General features: G+C 37.0%; 1 protein-coding gene across 1 annotated transcript in view; it reads left to right on the top strand.

Moving 5' to 3' along the window:
• Positions 1-18434, top strand: part of RNGTT (RNA guanylyltransferase and 5'-phosphatase) — a 136539-nt gene extending 118105 nt beyond the window's left edge. The window contains exon 14 of the mRNA XM_041412408.1: positions 18362-18434. Within this exon, the coding sequence (XP_041268342.1) occupies positions 18362-18434 (73 nt within the window). The remainder of the gene's footprint in view (positions 1-18361) is intronic.
• The last annotated feature ends 2471 nt before the right edge of the window (positions 18435-20905 follow it).

The raw sequence follows: 20905 nt of genomic DNA on the forward strand, positions 1-20905 counted from the left end.
CTTACCAATATGCATGTGTGTATATGCAAACACAGGTGACAGCTGTTACATTTTACATTGTAAAATTAACAACAAGCAAAAATGTAAAGGAATCCCGTTGTCTCTTATGAATCCAAGCAACTCTTGTTTTCTTCTTCATGTTTACATATGGAAACCCTATCTACGTTTTATCACACTTAGTTTTAAAGTTTATCCATTTTATTAAATCAGGTTTTTCTCTTTTTAATTTTTTCCCCTCTTCATACAAATATATTTCTTAACTGGATATTCTCACTTCTTTTTCATACTTTATTAAGGAGGTTTTCAGTGCCTTGGTTTCATGCTTTTAAGCTAGGTAACTATGTGGTTCTTCACCTGTACTCCACCAACCAGCATTCCATGGCTTATAAATCAAGTAATAGTGAAGTTTATATAAGTGAAGATACAAAAGTATTTGAAGTATTTGGGGGTGTGGGGAGGGGTGTTAGAGACAGTTCTAATGTTTTTGAAATAATAGCATTAGTATTCCTTTGCTAGTCATCCTATCTGTTGTCAGCCCTCCAGCCTTTGAGAGGTATAAGGTAAGAAGCTTTTGTTATGAAGTTTTAATCAGGTTGCTATTACATTCCCTCAAAAACAATGCATGTATCTGCATCAGTTTTCAAGATGGGAAAAATGAATTATGAAGTGGAGAGAAAACTCTCTCAGGACAGCATGATGTGTTAGTAAGAAAAGGACAGTCCTCATCTGTACCCAGCAGATGGCATTTTTCCCCCTTATAACAACTAAATATTTTCAAAGCTATAATATTTGGCTATTTTCATATTTAAAGCCTTTTATTCACAAAGTATTAAAAATTACACTGTGACCAAATATTTAAATTAAATATAATATGTATATCTCTAAGTATAGGATAGAGAAGGTTGGATTGAGAAGAGTAAAACGGGATAGTGAATTTGATTATTTTATTTTTTTCTTCTCAATGGGAAAATGTTAAAACCATCATTTCACACTGATGTTTATAAAAGCACTTCACTCTTTTGGTGAATGTTAAAGCATCAAATATCAAATTCTCAGGATTTTAGTCTTTTTTCTCAGGAATACAGAATTCTACTTGAAAGTGGATATTCAGTTGCAGGAGAGCTTTGGATTTGTGGAATAGATTAAGACAGATAGTTTCAGAAGTGAATTGGATGTCTTCTAATGAAGGACCTGAACTATTTTCTCCCCTTCAGAAGGGAAGATTTCCTATGGACATGATTAACTCTCCTCAACTAAGTATCATTAACATTCTGACTTATTAATTTGTAATTAAAATAATCTGAACACAATTCTGACTCAGGATTTACTGTTGATCATTCTGGTCTCATTCAAGAAGAGAAGTAGAAATTACTGGAGTCCCACTGAGCAGGATGTTTGCACTTGGTTTATGAACAATGCTCACTTTTTAAAAAATCTTCACACATTACTTGCGTGTTAAGAAAATTGTTTCAAAAGGTGAATTCTTTATCATGATAAAGTGGAATAATTTTTTGGTGTTAGGGGAGGCAATGGCATGGCATGCAAATGCTTTCTTCCACCTAAAATAGGCCATAAATACAGTTTGCTTTAACATAAGTATTAAGTTTCAGTTATTTGAATTATGTCACCAAAACAAAATGTTGAAAGCTGGTCATTTTTCTCTTTTGCTCAGCCATTTAATAAGATATGATTAATGGTTTCTGCATGGTGATAATTTCTCTGTTGTTTACTTTAGTTTTGCTCTCATATTAAAAATAAGATGAAACTATTACACAACTATTTTTTTTTTCATGTATCGTATGCCAGTTGTTTTTTTGTAATATACAGATACATGCAGTATATAGAAATTTTCCATGTGTTTTCTGAAGATGATATCCTACCTTTTGCAGAGATTAAGTTTTTTTATGTTATTTGGCTGGCAAATTTTGTGTTTTGATAGAGCCTCTATGGGCAAAAGGCATGCCTGTGTCCAGACTGTGGCAAGAGGGGGGGCCATTGTTTTAGACTTGTAGAACACTTTCATTTGAGTGAAAGTAAATTGGTCCCACATATTTAAAGCATGGTATAATTGTACTAATTACTTTAAAACTTGACAAGTTTACTGGACAAGCCTGAGGAAGAGCTATGAATCCTGTTGACTGCAGAAAAGAACTAATATTGAAATCCTATGGCACTGTCTGTTCTGCTGCTTTCCCCTGTATAGACTGAGGGTCATTCATTTCCCAAAGGATTTTGTACAGCATTTGATCCAAAAGTATTTGTTGCTGAAGCTGAGTTATGAAATTGATGACTCCTCTAAAATGAAAATTTAATGCAGAAAGATTTTTAAATAGTCTAGGAATGCATAGAATAAAGATGCTATAGATGTAGATCTTGCACAGTTGCTTGTCTTTTGTGTTTTTTTACCAGGTTATTATTTAAACAGTGTGATCTAGTTATGTACTCTTGTTTAGTGATCTGTTTTCATGTTAAGAAGGCATATGTCTGTTACTGCTCAACTTGAATTATTACTTTCATTCACTAAATTTGACTTCATATAAATTTCTTGCAAGACAAAGTGCATAGATGTTTCTGACAGAAGGGCAAAAAATTGGTAATTATTTAAAGTTAATTCCTATGATGTAATAGCTCCAGAATCACATATTGTTCTTTTTTTTTTTTTAACTTTGAAAAAGCTAATGAGTTTCTGAAACCTCTAAAACAGCAATTCTGTCAACAGAGAAGCTGGTGGCAGTTTTATTTGGTTTCTTTTGACAAAGCCTTATCCTCAAGTTTAATTAATAAGGGGACTTGAAAAGACTGAGAAGTTATGGAATGATATTAGCAGTGGAAAGGTGAGAGGCTGGAAGAAGCAGGGTGGAGGAAACCTAATTCTAGTGATCTTCCTTCTCTACCCTCATGTGAGGTAATCTATTATTTATTTGTTGGTACCTGTGATAGCTTTCTACACAAGTTTGAGACAAGTAAACAAAACTAACAGTAAGAACATCCCAATTCCCATAACTCTGAGTTTCTGTAGATACTAACCAGTTTTTATATAAGGCAAGACCACTGATAAACTTAGACAAAGGTAGGGTTTCTTGAAAGTGGAGAAAGTGAAGGTATAGTGAGGAGAGTAACCTTCATTTCAACTGCAGTACAGACAGACTAACTTTGGAGAACTGGCTGGGATATTGAGAAAGTTGCAGAAAATCTGCTTGTACTATGTGTGCAAGCTTGAGAAAGTTGAGAGTTGCAAAATTATTTCAAGGTCTCAAATATAAGGGTGAACACTCTTGCCTCCCCCAGACTATTTTAGCCTGGTCATCTTCATAACAACTTAATGAAAAAGAATTCTCTAGCTTCTCCAAAACCCCTTCTTACATTCTGATCTTAAGGAAAACAATTTAATTTTCCTTTCTTTTAGTTTTCAAATGTCAAATACAGTAATTATCTTCTGTCTTAGCTTTGAGTGATTTGTATCTGAATGAAATGCCTGTTTGCTCTCTGACAGTAAATTTTCTCTGCCATAATAACAAGGTAGTGTTGAATGTAACTTCAAAAAAAGAGTGATAAAGATTTCTCTGAAGGAACAATTGAAACTTGTTTTTGCAGTATTTGTATTAGTTGTTGTCTGATTGATATTCTTTTACTGCTTCAGGAATGTGTTTCCATATAACATCAACTTAGAGGTAATTATTTTTCTGCACATTTTAAATTGATCATGGATAAGACTTCTTCCAGTGTAAATGTCAGGTGTGAAAAATTAAAGCAATATTTTGAATTTGGAATTAAATATTTAGACAAAAAAAAAGTAGAACTGCGGGAACTGTCAGTGTAATCCCGTTGTCGCTAATCTGTGCATGTAACATGTAGCAGAGAAATGTCCAAAAGAAGTGGAATTCTTCCACAAAGAGTTGACCCCAGGGGCTGTACTGGGACAGAACACAGAACCAGAGAACAGATCTGTCTAGTAGCTGAGTAAACAGAATAACTTTGACCACTCCTAAATTGCACTTCTTTTAAGAAACAAGGTTGTAAAAGAAGATATGAGACACTCAGCTCTTGGGTTTCCTAGCTGATATAAAACTTGACAGCAGGGGTGTGTTAAAATGTAGCTTTCCCACCATCTGTAACAGTAATATGTGCTCTATCAGTCTGCCCCTTTCTCTCTTCTGTGCCTTCTCATTACTGTGTCACTGTTTCAAGATAGACTGAATTTTGTGTTCCTGCTGAAGTTTTATTCATTTTCCTTTACTTGTCTCATCCATATTTGCATGTGAGTCTTCAGGGTTGGTTTCCCAGTAAAGGTGATTATCTTTTTTTTTGCTATAACTACTCCAAAGTGATTAAAGTCCTGGTTAAAATGCATAGAATTTCCATGAAATAGCTGAAATTTCATTCCTGTATGCCGATTGATAAGTTTTTCTCTTTGATGGTCTGAAGATGTTGCTGGTATATAGGGAAAGCCAATTGCTTATGTTTTGTTATGCTTATCATAGATATATTAAAAAATAGCCAAATTTCTAGACATCAAAGTCTTTCTTCATACTTGAGATTAACTTGCATGCTCCATCCTTGTTTTTTCTGGCTGTATTGCTTAGCCTAAGAAAACATACTACTTTTTCATAGAGACTGTCCTACGTTAAATCAAACCTGAATTAAGTTCACAATTTTTATAATGAACATTGTGATTTTTTTTTCTGTAATACTAGTAGATAATTGCAGTTAGCTATATTATTTTAAAAGGCTTATTATCCATGCAGGTACCTTAAAAACCACCATGAGGATTTCTACTTGGAAAACCAAAATATACTGAACCAGGTTGCGCTAATTTTTTAGGCAAGCTTTTTTTAGCAAGGGTAAATGATAGCCTAAGAGGACATGCAAAATTGCTTGGAGTAAAAAAATTATGTATTGGAGGCAGACTGCAAAATGGAAAAAATGCCCCTGCTTTACTGTACATTTGTTAATTAATAACTTAATAATTTACATTACATAAATCTTCTCAGAAAGATGTGAAAGAAGAGACAAAGCAGGTCATCCTGATACCAGTTAAATCAGTGGTTATCAACCAGGGTCTGGAAGTAATCAATTTTTTGTCCTGTGCAGTTTGCATTTAATCATAATTGCTCCTTCACTTGTGCCCTACATAATAAAAATTAATCATTCCGTACAGTAAATGAAAAGATGCTCTCTTTCCGTAATAATAACACAGAAATTGTAATAAAGAATTCAATTTCCCCCCCACAGTTTATAGAAAAGATACATTTCTGCAAGTTGCTTATCACACAGACTTCAGCTTATTTGACTTTTTAGAGAGTGTGTCACAAAATTGAATAATAATTTTAAACAAAGTCTAAAAGCTGGCACTGGAAGAGAAGAATACTGATAGCATATGAAGAGCTTGCAAAATGGTTGTATTGGACAAAAAATTTTCTAGAAGCAGCTCCTTAAGATGGAGCTTCCTGGTCCTCTTCCTCACACAGGGAGGTGGGTCTGGCTGCATGGGACTTCTCAGGGTGTGAATTCAGATGTGACCATGTGCCAAGTGTCTGGGAAGGAGGGAGCCCTATGTTGGTTTAGTAGCTGCCTCAGGTTTAAACTGGAGGGAGACCAAGGCTGGTCAGGAGAACCTGGAACAGTAGCTGTGAACCTTGGAGCTGTGTGTGGAGCAGAGGCATCTCAGAAGGGCTGTTTTGTGCCTAATCCTGTCTGCCTTCCATTTCTTAGCATTGTTCAAGCTGCCTTCGTCCCAGTGCATTTCCACTCCCCTCCTGGTGGCTCTGATAAAAGTACACTTCCCCTCTAATTATGGGAGTTGGGGTAAAAGGTAAAAGAGGGGTGGAATGTATTGAGAGGACATAGCCATCTTTAGAAGTCTATAGAAAACAAAACCAAGGGGCAGCTGAACATTAGAGTGCGAAATAAAGGAAAGATAGAGAAATGGATAAAGGGGAGGGGATGTGGCACTTCGGAGGTGAAGCAGAACACCCTTATACAGAGGAGTGATTTCCCTTATAGAGAAAGGAGCCTTATGGGTCATGATACATATTTTTTTTTATTTTTTTTTTTTAAGGGTAGCACACTAGAATCACAGGGCAGCTTTCCTGCAAATGCCTTGTAGATTATGGATGCAATAATGAGTATCACAGTGTAGTTAGTTGATATTGCAAGATAGTCCTTTATTTTGTCACACCCAGGAAGGCTACATTTCTTAATATTTCAGAATGTAGAATACTACATTTATCTCTCTTACTACCTGAAGAATTTCTATAAAAGAAATTTCATTTACAAGTTTGTGTATGACTATGCTGAGGGATTTAATTTTATAATTGACAGAGGAACTAAATCTTGCACCATCCGTAAAAGTTTCAGTAATGAGCATGAATGAAGCATTCAGTAGAGTTCATGAGGTCTCTGACAGCCTTCCTACCTTATTTTGAGTGGTAGGTTTGTTTGCAGCAGATGGCTGTTCAAGCATTCTGCTGGTGGCACTTGGGTCTGGATAGAGTGGCAGCTGGGTCCATATCCTATATTCCAAACAAACAATTCGTTGTTCATTACAGGCTTCACCTTGGGATTGCAATCTGCATAGTCCCCCATGAACCCATACCTAGAAGGTTTGTAGACTGTAATTCAATCATTTTTCTGGTTGTGATTAATTAATAAAGTATTTCTTTTTAATAAATGATTAAAGTGATGTGGAGAAACAGGAAGGAAAAGAAATCAGTTGGAGTGGTCTGGCTGTGTGCATACATATGGCTAAGGGTGCTCTTCCCATGGAGGATCTTTAACAAGAAGATGGAAATTTTCATACTGATTATATCTCTGGTTAGTATGGACAGGTGAATTTTGTATTCTCTGTTTTATTTTAAGGGAAAGATTTTAGTCTTCTACCCGTTTTTATTATGCACATGCATGTCAAATCTCTGTTTCTGTTGTGCACCAGAGCAGCATCTATGAGTTCCAGTTTTATTATGTGTTTAAATATTTATCATATTCAAATTCTCACTCAATTGGACTAATTCAATGACTCCTTGTTCTTTTGTTACAAGAATTAAATACAGATCACTCGGTCAGTCTTTGGTTTGCCCTGCATTCTGAAAAGGATACTGCTTTACTCAGGGTACCAGGTCTTACTACCACTGGTGTGGCATGCAGGGCACTGGGAAAACCAGAAAACTGTTGGAGCATCTGTGCTGCCAAATGAAGGGCAGAATGAGGTAAATTATCGCCAGATGAGATCACCCCATCCTAACTTCTCTGCCAGTTCTTTGTCATGGTTTATCAGTAGTAACAACCTGTTACAATTGCAGAGTATTCAAATTTCCAGCTCTGTTCTTACAATTAAGAATAGTTGTGCAGGACAAAAGTCTGGAGGTTAGGGGGGTTTTTTGGGTATTTTTGGGATTTTTTTTGGTTTTTCATTGGTGTTTTTTTTTTTTTTTGATTTTTGTTTGGTTTTGGTTTTTCATTAGAAAGACCAAGAACAAAGGAATGACAAAACTTCACACAGAAAGAAAATTCAGTGAGCTTTGAAGTCAACCCTTTACATGTTATGAAATAACAGAATTGTAGTTGACAGGCTCATTCACATTATGATACATCCCTTAGTTAAATGGTGTAAGTACCTTTCCCTCATTCATACACAAAAGGGCACACATCATTCTCTTCAGAGGAAAGTAATGCTGAGGTGATATGAGTGATACTAAGTACAACATCAGCTTCCTTTCAAAGTGATGAACTTTGTAATCTGGCTAAAGTTGCTAGCTATTGCTTCATAACTTGCTTCATCAGCAGACATATCTTTTTCTGATTACTAGTAAATATATTAATCTCTGTTACATAAATGGAGTAGTCACTTGGCATTTGCCAAGATGGAAGCTGACCATTTTTTCTGCCTGTCCAATCGCAATCAGGATTTGGTCCTTAACAGTAAGAAGTGTCTTCCATATAAAAGTACTTACTGCCTAGTTTTATGGTCTTTTAAAAATAAATTAGTACGGAATAAGAGTGTAGCAGATGCCTTTTGGCAGTCTCAATCGATTATGTCAGTGTGCTGCCTCTCCCGTCCCCCACTACTTTTCAAGCACTCTTTCATTAAAATGATCAAAAGAGAGGCAGATGCAGCCACAGTGTGAGTGCAGGGGATGTGCAACCTCCTAAGTAGCGCTGCCATGCGTGGCCAAGGTAGGTGTGCTGAACAATGCTGTGCGAAAGGGTAGGGCTCTGGGAAGTTTGCAGAAAATACCCTATTTCTGTGTGTAGGATTGACCTGGATTTTTTTAAAATTCAGACACTGTGTATTAAAAAATTGTCAGAATTTGGTGATTGTTTCACCTTGATTATCAATATAACTCCAGAGCTTTCCTTTTAGTACCTCCCTTTTCTGCAGGGATTTTATTTTGGTGACTAAAAAACCCCATGTTCCTGACTAAATGCCTTTATTTTCTTTAGTGGGTACAAACAGATGCACTACCTTTTCAACCTCTTCAGTCTCCCTATCTTTCTTGGTTGTTTCCTGTATTTTCACATGATCCTGTATTTCCACATGATTTTTTTTACCAGTTTTCTACTTTGGCTATGCTTGAGATTTTTTTTCATTACCTCATTTATTTCTTCTATATCTTACTTGTTAGAAATTGGTTTTTCTTAAGTAGCTCTTGAAACACTGAAAATGACTTTGTTTGGACTTTAAAATTGTAATGAGACTTCGTATTTTATTGAAGTCTCGTGATACAAAGCTTTACATTGTGGTATCAATTCTTCACTTAATTCTGTTAGTTGTATTTGCTGTATTGTGGTGTCTGTTATATTTTAAAAGATGGCCAAGGTGAAAGGACCCTCTGGGGTCATAGACTAGAATGTGGATTTATGATGTTCCAGTGAGGCCACTGCAGAGCTGTGTGAGTGCTCTTGCTTTGTGATACATGGATAAATCTGGGCAGAGTTGCATCACAGCCAGTGTCAGGCAGCTCTTTCAGCAAATTGGGAATAGTTCCTAACTCCTGTCCTATATTTCAGGGAGATGAAAGGGATGGTATTCAGAAAGAAAAATTGATGTTTATGATCAGAAATAGATTCTAATAGTGAAATCTCTTGAACTACGTAATAACCTCCCAAAGGAAAAGGCAAGCAGCCTCATTTTCCAGATAATTTATGGCCAGCCTGGCCAAATTGCTCATTATACTACAGGGAGTAATATTCCATTGGTGGAGGAATGGGCATGATTATTTAATAGGTACTTTTTGTTTCTACTTAGTTTTCCTTTCTGTTTTTTATGGATAGGTTATATGTAAATGTAGTCAAAATGCTTCTTTATGTTATTTGCCTGTAAAACAAAGCCAAACATGCTTTGGACAAAGATTAAAATATTATCACCACTAGACATAAATGCAGCAAACAAAAAGAAGAGCTGTTTGGAAACATCTGATATTGGGTTTTATTTATCAAGTGCACAGATACGGCTTGAAAAAAATCTCCCTGTCTCTAGCAAAGTATTTGTATACAAACACTCCCATCCCCCCCCCCTTCCAAAATACCCCCCACCACAGCCAAACACTTTTTCAAAAATTGGTGCAAATTAAACCCTACTAATTGAAAGTAAACCTTCATATTCATCAGTTTATTCTTTTTGATGGTCTAGAATCACCATTACCTCAGATATGAGGTCACTTCATTTTGCAGTTTCAAGCCCTCTAAATGTAATTTTTATTTCATTTGGTATATAACAGTGGTGACATTGTTCAGTGGAAGTATGTCTTTCAGGGATCAGTTACTGCCAAGATTCCCATTATCAATAGTCAGTGACAGGTAGTGATTTACTGTGGGGAGTGAGGTAGTGCAGTGAAGCCTTTCAAGTACCACACATAAGAGCTCGGAGGGCAATTAGCACATAACATTGATATTGTTCCCTGAGTTGCATGTGCTTGAAAGCACCATGCTTATTAATATGACAAATGGCACATGGTATTGTAGTACTGTTGTGGGAGGGCTGAGGGTGTTAAATTCAAGTCTGTAGTTTGTGCTACCCCACTGCGTTTTCCCCTGGGAATATTGTTTGGAATACACTTCTATGTTAATTGCAGTCACTGTTAACTTGGCTTGGACTATTCTGCAAATTCAGAATTCATGGAATGGAAGAGGCTTACTTACATTTCTGCAGGGTTGTTTCTTGTAGAGATTAATTTAGCATTATAAAATTCTTTATGGTTTCTTTTTTTTGCACTTTAATGGATTCCTTCCCAACCTTTTTCCCCCTCATGTTCTAACCCAGGGATTTTTGCATTTTTACTTTGTAAGTGGCAGTGCATAATATCTCTTTCAGTTCCCTCATAACTTTCTTGAGTTTGTTCTCTTATTTGAAGAAGAATGTCCTAAATCAGGTATACACTCTATTTGCCTGTTCCTGACCATGATGATTATACTAGAATAGCTTATATTTGTCCACAAAAAATGTTTTCTTACTTGACTGATGAGTAACAACTTCTGTTAAAATATTTTCATAGCCCAGACAGGTGGTTTGTAAATGCACTGTGGAAAGCAGGAGACAGCTCTTCTGTCTCACCTGTGAAGCCTGTGTGCTGCCATTGTCCTTGTTCTGCATGCACTGCTTCTGTGGAACTGTCAAGTTCTTGATTCTCTACCTCCAGAAAAAGATGAAATGCATGTTGTTTGCAGACCATATATGCATGCCAATATAAATTTACAGGCACTGTTATTAGCCTTTTTCAGAACTTGTATTGGATCCTCTGATATATTTTAAAATATTGCTGGTTTTAAATATTTCTTTTTCAATATTTTAAAAATATTTATATATTTAAAATACCTAGTGCAGTATTTTCACTATGTTACTCTTACAATAGTCAGTGAGATACATTAATGAAATAATGATCTTAAAAAATTAAATATAAGAAGTTAATGCTTTTGACCCTAACATCATTTTTCATAATTCTCCGTTCATTCTTTTCTGATTTTTTTCTTGTTTTTATATTCGTAGAAAATACATATTAGAGTTTTAAACCAATAGGAAATGATTGTCATAAGGAAGAAGCAAAATATAATTGGAATGTCACTGTAGTAGAATTCAAGTGATTCTTCAAGAAACTATTTAGGAAGCTGCTTCTCTTTCTGTGGTTATTATATTGCAGCACAGTGCAGTTTTCCCTCCAAGTTTAAGTGAGCGCAGGATAAAAGCAGAATATTTATCGTATTTGTAAAAGACATCAACTTCATCACATGATTATGGTGTCCTTTCTGCTGTGTCATAATGCTGTATTTGTGCTCGGGTCATCATGAGCAATAATGACATAGTGGAATAATTTCTTTGTACAATTGAATACAAAATTTATAACATTATGTATGAAAGGTACCTTTATCCTCAAAGTTACCCATGAAGAATGTTCAAGCAGTGTTTGAAATTACAGTAACTTAACTTACAAAGTTGTTACTTCTGTTGTCAGGTCTGTTCATCTGTGTTCAGGACTTCTAATAGTCATGTCTGCCCAAAATGTGCAAATGCATCCAGAGTTACTTTCAGAGACAGTTAAAAGCACATACAGAGCATGTCAGTATAGTATTTGTATATACTTATCACACAAAAGATGCATTTTAAAATTAAACATAAAACATTCATAACGAATATTAATCCCCATTATACAGCTATTTTAAATATGGGAGTTTAGACTGAATGTTGTCACAGAGTTTTTCCTAAAATTTTATTCTGACTTTGCAATTTATATTCAAAACAGGTTGTATTGCATTTTTGGCCTTAATCAGCTATGGCTGTGTACACTGAGGTGGCCTCAGCAATAAAGATGCAGATGTGCAGAAAGGTCAATAACCCAACTGAGTGTCAGGATATTTTTTTCTTTCCATTTTGCTTCACAACTATTCCAGTCTTGGCACACATCTTCTCAGGATTGAAGTCTTTTTACTACCAACCTCTGTGCTGAGTGCAAATCTGCCCACAGCATATGAAGGATGAAGTTGTTACATCAGTTCCCAGCACCAGTGACTGTACTGACTGTAGAGTGGAAGTAATCTATGCATTTTAATTCCTTTGTCTCATCATCTCATCAGTGGAATTCCTCTTTAATAATTTCTGATAGAGTGAGATCCCTCCAGGCAGACACCAAGGATGTTTCAGGTATTAATCCACTGTTCATATAAACCAGGAGAAAACCTGTCTGATCTGGAGAGGGTTCTTTCAGATAAGAGAGCAGACCACAGCAGAAGCTGTTTCTCATCCTTTGCAGAAAGCAGGCAATTCCATCCATGCTGTCATTACAAGCAGAGACAGACAGTATCAAGATGCACAGTATCAAGATGAGTTTTGGAAGTTTCTGCTGTTTTGCATGCCCTCGAAATACATATTATATGTATTATATGTATATATGTATATATGTATATGGTTGGAAAATACAACAGTGAAGTATTATTAGGTCCAACAAAGCTTTGGTGGCAGACTATAGCATTTACCAAGCTCCTAAAAACAAACACAAACTTATCTAGAATGAAACTCATCTAGGGTCAGGTGCTCCGGTGATTGGTGAAACAGGCAACCATCAAACATAAACAGAAATAAAGTATCAAACTACTTGACTTATGTGGAGCAATGAGCTACTCCTCAAACATAATGTTTGTCAAGTTAAATTTTACGATTGCCTAATAAAATACTGCAAGACATTATTTGATAAATTGTCATCAGTTCTGGGATTTCATGAGCACTTTTGTTGAAATGTAAGGAAGAAGTTGAATGTTCTGTTTCCTAGGGCTAGTGAGTAACAAGCATTGCTGTGGGTAGCTCTGTCCTCTCCACTGCCTGTTGCAGGGCAGCTTTATCCCTGAGAAACCAAGCACCCCAAGCCATATGCTTGTTCATTGGTCATCATTTTCCTTCTGTGCATTCCACCTTTCTAGTGCCAATTACCTCTTTTCAGCCCTCCTGCTGCACACACTGTGTTTTTCACTCCATATTCCCTGCTTTCCAAGCCTATCTGAACCCTGTGCTCTTGGCTAGAGCTGCAGGTCTGTCTGTGTTCCTACACAGTGTGGCAGCAGTCTTGCACCCTCCAGAGCAAGCGCAGGAGCTGCTGCCTCGCACAGGAGCAAATTACCGTGTTCAGCTAATCTGCAGTAACTTGCTCCTGTGAGAGCTAGCGGCTCCTGGCTCCTCCCTGCACCTTTATTTCTCTGCTCCTTTATGGAACCATGTGCTCCTTATACTCTCCTCCTTTCTGGAAGCCTCCTTCCATGATCTGCACAGCAGCACTAGGTAGCCTAGAGGGAAACTCACAACTGCTTTGTGTATTAACGCCTCAGAAGTTAATGTGTTCAGCTCTAGTTTGGGTGGTCCTGTTTGATAACCTGAGTGGATTTTCAAGGCAGCTTTTGAGTCTGAAGGGGTGGGAATTTGGGGTACAAATCAAGCTGTAGTGGTGTCCTCAAGGTATACCTTCCAAAAAGATATGAAGGAACTCTATGGCACCTGCTTTTCTGCCTTCACAAAATACTACTTAATGGCTGGAGCACTGGTGGCTTGGTGAGCAGTGCCTGAATTTTGTCAGTATTATCTTGAAATCACAGAATGGTTTGGGTTGAAAGGAACCTTCAAGATCATCAAGTTCTAACCCCCTGCCATGTGTAGGGACACCACCCACTAGACCAGGTGGCTCAAAACCCTATCCACCTTAGTCTTGAACACTTCCAGGGATGGATTGCTGCTCTGAGCAACCTGTTCCAGTGTCTCACCACCCCCATAGGAAAGAATTTCTTCCTAATACCTTATCTAAACCTGCCTTGTTTCAGTTTGAAGCCATTTCCCTTTGTCCTGTCATGACAGGCCCTTGTAAAAAGTTCCTCTCCAGCTCTGTTACTGCCTTCCCCCTTTAGGTACTGAAAGGGTAATTCACCTTCATCTTGTATTAGTAACTGTCATGTATTAAGTATCATGTAAGTCATCATGTATTAGTAAGTTAGCAGGAACAGACTGTGTGGAGAAGAGGAAATGATCCGGCTTCTTTGAAACGTGCTGCCCTCATAAAGTCCACAGCCACAGGTCACTCTGCTTCCCATGGCCAAAGGCAACAGGAAACAGGCAATGGTACTGGCGATGTCCCAGCCCCCAGGCAAGGTCAGCTATGCTCAGGGAGGATGAACTCTGTGGTAAATAAGTTTCTGCTGCTCCCATTCTAAACCTTTGGTCTCCAGTCCAGAGCTCTACCCCAGTGCTTTCCAACCCATAGGGCTGATTTTTCACTCCTTTATACCTTTCTTATCCCTTGTGTTCTACATTCCCTGCTGTCCCAACAGGGACTTGCTCCAAGTTTCTTTTTACCCAAGCTCTTAGTCCTGTCCTGTGTTTATTTACATTAATCACCATCACTGTTGCCACCACACTTTTTGGATCACCTGGCCTGACCATGCCTACTCCTATGGTCAACTTCCCCCGCAAACAGCAGTACCTGGCTCCTGCAGCTTGGATTTTGAAAACATTGTGTGTGTTTATATCCCAGAAAAGACCAAATCTAGGGAAATTTAGTGATAACTATTTAGCAGCATTTTCTTTGTACTGGAAGGGCCTTTAAGACCTTGATTTTATATTGTCAAATCTCTGAAATGGTTTGTCCTAACACTTTGGGGTTTTTTTGTAGTTTGCATTGAAATATAATTCTGCAGCCCTAACAGACATATTGGGCTAGAGGTCTGCTCACTTGGGTGTATAGGAGAGAAAAGCATGGAGTATTGTGTAACATATGCTCAGCACATCTTAAAGAACTACTGTTTCTTGGAGTCATGTTTCTTTCCTTCAATGTGCAGAAAAAAATGGGAATTGCATGGATAATGTATTGAATGGAAAAGACTCCAAATAAAATAAGACAGTCTGTAAGGTAGGCGACTTTGTATATTGCTACATATTCTTAAATAAAAATGAATATGTGTTGAAGTGCCAGTAAGCATTCATATTTTTGATTATTGTTTCTCATAATTTTAAGGTAGTTATTTGAAGTGACATTCAAAGGTAATAATTGTGCTGTGAAACTGTCATCACTGTTTCATCGCCTGGTATCGATTTTGGCAAATTACAAGTGATGCCCAACTTTTATCAGGGTTTGGTGTTGAGTACTGCTGATGGTGTTTCAAGAGCAGAACTGTGCAACTGTTAAACTACATAAGAAATAGTGACATTTAAAAGACAGTTTTGGCATATAAGTGCTTACATGCCAACCCTGATTACCATTGAGAAGCCTATAAAATCAAAGGGTAGTTAGCTGAAAGTATTAGGAGAGAATATCTGTATTGATTTAGATACATTGATGTTTATAATAGAAAGTTAATTTTAGGTACTTTTAAGTACTTTTAAGTACACCCTGGTATTGTGGTGAAGAACTCCAAAACCAGCTATGCATAGTTTGAACTTTCTGACTGGTGGGAGGTACATCTAAATGTCATTTAGAGGTTGGTTGTCATGAGTTTCTCCAGGTGAGATGGAGTTTGGCACATACTCCTCTCTCTCACCCGTCTCCTCAATGGCACGTGGCTTTTTGGTACTGCCGCTGGTGGCTGCTGAGGAGATAGTGACACTCTTGCACTAGCTTGGCTTACTCAGAACCTCAGTGGGGACTCCTGTCACAGCCTGCTTACCTCTCCAGGCTCTTCTGTGTGAGCTCTGCCTCTGAAATACAGAGATTATGCTTAAAAGAAAGACCCAAAGAGCTTAGACTAGTGATGAGATTCGGTATTTTTTTTAATTGCTCAGACTATTTTGGGGCATAAACCATGGCTATTTCAGAACATTAAATTTGATCTTATTGGGGTGCTCATTTCAACCTTCTTGAGTTCTTAAATGGAAACTGATGTATCACATGTTAGTGATACAATTTTGAACTACAGAACTCAGTAGGAATGTGTAAACTAGAGAAATACAGAATGTAACCTCTTCTTTAAGGAAGGGAGAGCTACAAATAACTCCGTTCCCTAAACATTTTCCTAACATTGCATTAACATTGCTTTTTGAAGTGCCATATGAGTACAACTAAAAAGTTGTAAGTAAATTACTTTTTAGCAGAGGCAGTGAAAGATGAATGAATAGTAATCAGCTTGTACTGTGTCAGTATCAATCTTATTAAGGAAGTCAAGTCTTGCAGTTCATTTGGAGCATACATCAGTGATACCATCTTAAAACTGTGTAGACAGCTGGGCAGTCTCTTGGAAGGACCAGTCTTAAGGTTCCCTGGATGTTTGTTACTTCTAACTAAAGCAATCCTAAAGACTTCAATTTTTAATAGTCCTACATTTTTATCTGGTAAAGAAAATGTGAAGAATAACCACTTGGGAATTATCACACTGAATGTCTTCTCTTTTTTATGGTCCCTTACTAGAAAAACAGCTAGTGGGCTGTCTTTTCTGTCTTATGATAATTATGTGCAGTTCTTTGTAAGAAGACTTTGATGCTTTAAGGTGCCTCTCTCTGCAATATGATGTCCTACCTTGAATTCTTTTTGTAACCTCTTAAAACCTTCTTTGCTGATTACTTCCCATATATTTCTTTCCATTTAGAAAACCATTAAATATTTTCTGATTTTGCTATATCGCTCTAGGACAAAGTTAGCTCAATATACTGGATTTTCCAGTTCCAGACTGAATAAATTTGATTTACTGTGGCTGAAAATTAGCTCAATATGCTTATCTTGACTTATATATACCATTGCTAAACCATTGCCTAACAATACGAGTCTTCCTGATGGAGACTGGCACACTGATAGGGAAAGGGAGGAATCCACTTGCCTGTCTGTCCTGTGGCTGATGTGGTCCTATCCTTACTGATTTTTTTTTTTTTTTGATATTTCTGTCAGTGCACTGGAAATTTTTATATACCATATCTAATTATGGAAAGTTATTTGAAGAGTGATAGTTCAACACCTCTTCTTACTTAACTGTTTCATGTGTGTGAATGTTTTGACTTCATAATTTTGCTGAGTTCCACCAATTCCCACTGTTGGTGAACAAGTTTAAGGTCATATATATCATATTGTTGTCAGAACTGGGAAGAATCAAGATCCTACTAAGGTATGTATAGTATGTGAGCCCAAAATTATTTACTGCTATCTAAGTTTCTGTTTTCTTTTGTTTATGAAAACAGGCCTGGCAATGGTGAGAAATGACTTGAAAATGACAGGTGGCTTAGTTACTAAAAAAAAAAAATCTCTGTATGAATTATAAGTGTGTATGTGTGTGTATATATATATATTTATGTATGCTTAATAATGTAAGAAAGAGACACCTCAGTGTCATTGCTTAAGCTGAGTGATGTCTACATTTGTACTTATTTCTGGCTATTTAGTTTAATTCGTGCATGAGGCCTTATTGCTAGAGGGAATGGAATGTAAAATTGAAGGAAAATATAAAATAGCAAACACTTAATGAAAATTTGGAGCTACTGAGGAGTATGATGGGTTTTCAATGTCCCTTATAATCAAAACAGAAACTCTTTCCAGGTTTTGTAATCAAAAAAGTTCTCATTATTATGAAGAACCTGTATTTCAGTGCAGTGCTTATGAGGCTCTAAAATGGAGGGAATGATTTCTGGGCCCTTGCTTAGCAAGAGGAACATTGTAATTATAAAGTCAGAACAGAACACTGCTCTCCTGCCCTTTTTGCTGGCCAGTGATGTTCTTGTCAGCCTGTTTGTAACAGCAGTGCCCTAATGCTCCTCTGGAAGTTGGAATTTATGTACTGATAGCATTGACTTGCACAGTATCTGCAGAAATCAAACTCTTTTCCAGAAGTATGAACAGGCATTTGAGACAACTTATCCACTGTCCCTCTGGATCCTTGGTGGTATAAAGTACAAAACAACTTTATTAAGACTTGAAGAGAACAGCATGAACAAACTGTATCTGTTTATTCAGCAAACAGTTAGGCAATATTACAGAGATTCTCTGGTTGATGTAATTTTTGTATTACTGTGCCTACTTTTATGTGCCCTAATCTGTTTTAAGTCTTAGGCTTGCTGCTCTGAATGTGTGTTTATGATTCTTTTCTCTTGCTGTCTCTTTGTCTCCAATGGTCTCTAATAAACAGAAAAGGCACATACCTGACATTCTTCCATGTTACTCAGTGGCATCCATCACAAAGAAGCCTATGAAATTGTTTTGTTGAAGACCTGCTTGCAACATAAACACGACTTACTGGTGTTCACCCATCTTTAATGTGCATTTTCCTTTCACACAGAATTGTGTAACCAGATTTGCAAGGGTAGCTCTTGCTATCATGATGAAGATTGGTGCCCTGCTACGGTTTGGTAACAATTTCTGCAGATGCAGAAAAAACTTACGGATATAAAGTGATATCTTAAAAGATTCTTTTCATTTTTTAGGCTACTCACCCAGAATGTTGGTCTTCTTTATGTTGGAAACTTTGACAGACCGTTTGCACAAATTAAGGTATGATTAATAAGCTGGGGGGGGAGGGGGTTATTTAAGTTATTTCACTTCTGTATGATTTAGAGAACTTCAGCACTTCAAGTTATCAATATAGCTTCAGGAAAAACAATGGGAAATAGTGCTGTTTGGTTATGTTTACCATATTCTGGATTTGCTTTTGGTTTAATCTGTGCTCTTAATTTGTCAAAGAAGTTTAGTGTTTCCAATTATCTTTTGATTAATTTTGACTCTGGTTTAATTACCAGAAGGTTTTCTTGTCAGAGACATTTCAAAGCAAAGCTACTATTGAAGCCCTGTAGTTCTTTAAGTGATCCTTGACAGGGATCTGCAGACTCTGCAGTAAAAAGCACAGATTGTTTTCCCAGTATTATTAGATATATTATGAAAGACTCATACAATTGCTGGAAAATAATTTGTCTTTTATGAGTTATTGTTTCTTTTTCTTCAGTGGAACTATAATAGCTTCATGTTTCGAATTGCCAGTTGCTAATTAGTTATTGCCATGTCACTTGCAAACAAAAATGTTTTACAAGTATATATGGACTGATTCTGATGAGTGTCATTGATATTTTCATTAGAACAAAGAGAGGGAGGCATTAGCATGTCAGCCATTACACTGCAATGTGGAAATGTGGTATCTGTTTTATAATGCTGAAGTGTTGCCATGTCCTAGATGATACCTGTAATTATTACATATTCTGCACTCTTGGCTGCATTGTTCCCTCCATCATGTGCATATGCTGGTGCTTCAGAATGTTAAAAACCTTGTTTTTGTTTTACATCAAAACGAAACTTAATTTCTAAAACTCAGATGTGTTCCTCTGCCATCCCTAATTATGTTACTAAACAGTATTCCCAAGCTGTATCTAGCAAATACGTTTTAGAAGTTAAACTTTGGTACTATATTAAAATTATTTTAAAATAAGAAATGCATGCTTTTCATCTTCCTATTTCCCTTTCACTCATCTCCTCAGTTCCTACGTGTGTATTGTTCAGTTTGGCTAATAACCAAACAATTAAAATGTTATTTGCATGAAACAGCTTGCTAGAAGTTTCTTCAAAAACAAATTCTTCTTCTATACTTTTGTTGATACCTCTTCAGAACAGTGCTTCTTTAAAAGCTTTATAGAAGTTAACTGTTCTCCTGTTCTAAAAAATTCTCAGTTTCTGCCTGCTCCATCCACTTATAAGAATATTAAGTAGCAAAATGGGAGGTTTTTCCCATGACTGAGAAGAGCTTAAGTCCCCTGGTGGAAGTGAGAGAGAAGAGGTGAATACCCCATTTGTTTTCTGCTGCTTGCAGTCAGCAGTGGTACCCCTCCTAATACTTTGGGCCAGGGAGAGACCCTTCTGCTCACAAGACAGAGATGCTGTACAGGATCCAGCTGCAGGACTGAGTGGCAGGCCACTTGCAAATGCTTAGGAAAGAGGGCACTAAAAGGATAAAGACAAAGCATGCAGACAGCTTCCTGCAATTTGCATGCGTCCTCTTCTCTGCTGGAAGTGGTATCTGCATCCTGTTGCTTAATAGACTCACTTGGACTTGCCTCCCTCAGTGTGCTTGAGGGATTTTCCACTAAATTTTCAACATACAAAGCCATACTATCATTGTGAGTTAAGGTATTATTTTACATCTTTTAAATCTTTTGCCAAATTATTCTTTTTGGTTCAACCTATCCCTTATGTCAAGAGAAGTGATGAGCAGCCATTCTCTATTCCTGATCTTTATCTTCCCCTCCGCATTACCCAATCTTGCATCCTCCAGACCACAGGAACTTAATCTATTTAATTGCTCCTGAAATCCTGCCTGTATCTCCAATTGGTTTTTTGTTTTACCTACCCTTCTATATTTCTATTGTTGCTTTTTTAAGAGTAGGGGATGGCATGGTGTCGAAGACATGGGCACAACTGGGTTTTCTGTTGTGTCTGCAGTTCTTTATACATGGTACCTTGCATGGTACCTGATGTAGTTAATTTGAGTAAGTTAATACTGGACTTTCTGGTAATATATCACTGGTGTAGTCTCATCCTAAATGTTGCATTTGCCACAGAATAGGTTAAGTGGATAATCAAAATAAATTTCAGTTGCTGCGTTCAAAAAACAAAACCTATTTTCCACTTAATTACTGGAGATTACAATGATAAGTTTGAATAAGCGAATTCCACAAGATGTACTCTGTAAAATATAACTTAATTTTGGAGCTATAGGGATATATATATGGGTGTATGCTTGCACACTGTTGCTTTGCTTTGCTTTGCTTTGCTTCTGGTCCTAAAAGCAGTGCTGCAGTGGTGAGCTGATTGGTGTGCATTATTATTACCTTCAACTGGGAAAGGGCATGTAGTTAACAAAGACAAAAAGCTTTTGAAATTGAAGCTCCTCTCTGGTTGCTTGAGATTCTAGATTGATTTTTGCTGCATGGCAACAGGAGGAACTGGTATAGAGTGATGGTGCCACAAGTTTATAGAGCTCTTCA

The sequence above is a fragment of the Onychostruthus taczanowskii genome, unplaced genomic scaffold (genome assembly GCF_017590055.1).
Source record: "Onychostruthus taczanowskii isolate IOZ18803 unplaced genomic scaffold, ASM1759005v1 scaffold39, whole genome shotgun sequence".
Lineage (NCBI taxonomy): Eukaryota > Metazoa > Chordata > Aves > Passeriformes > Passeridae > Onychostruthus > Onychostruthus taczanowskii.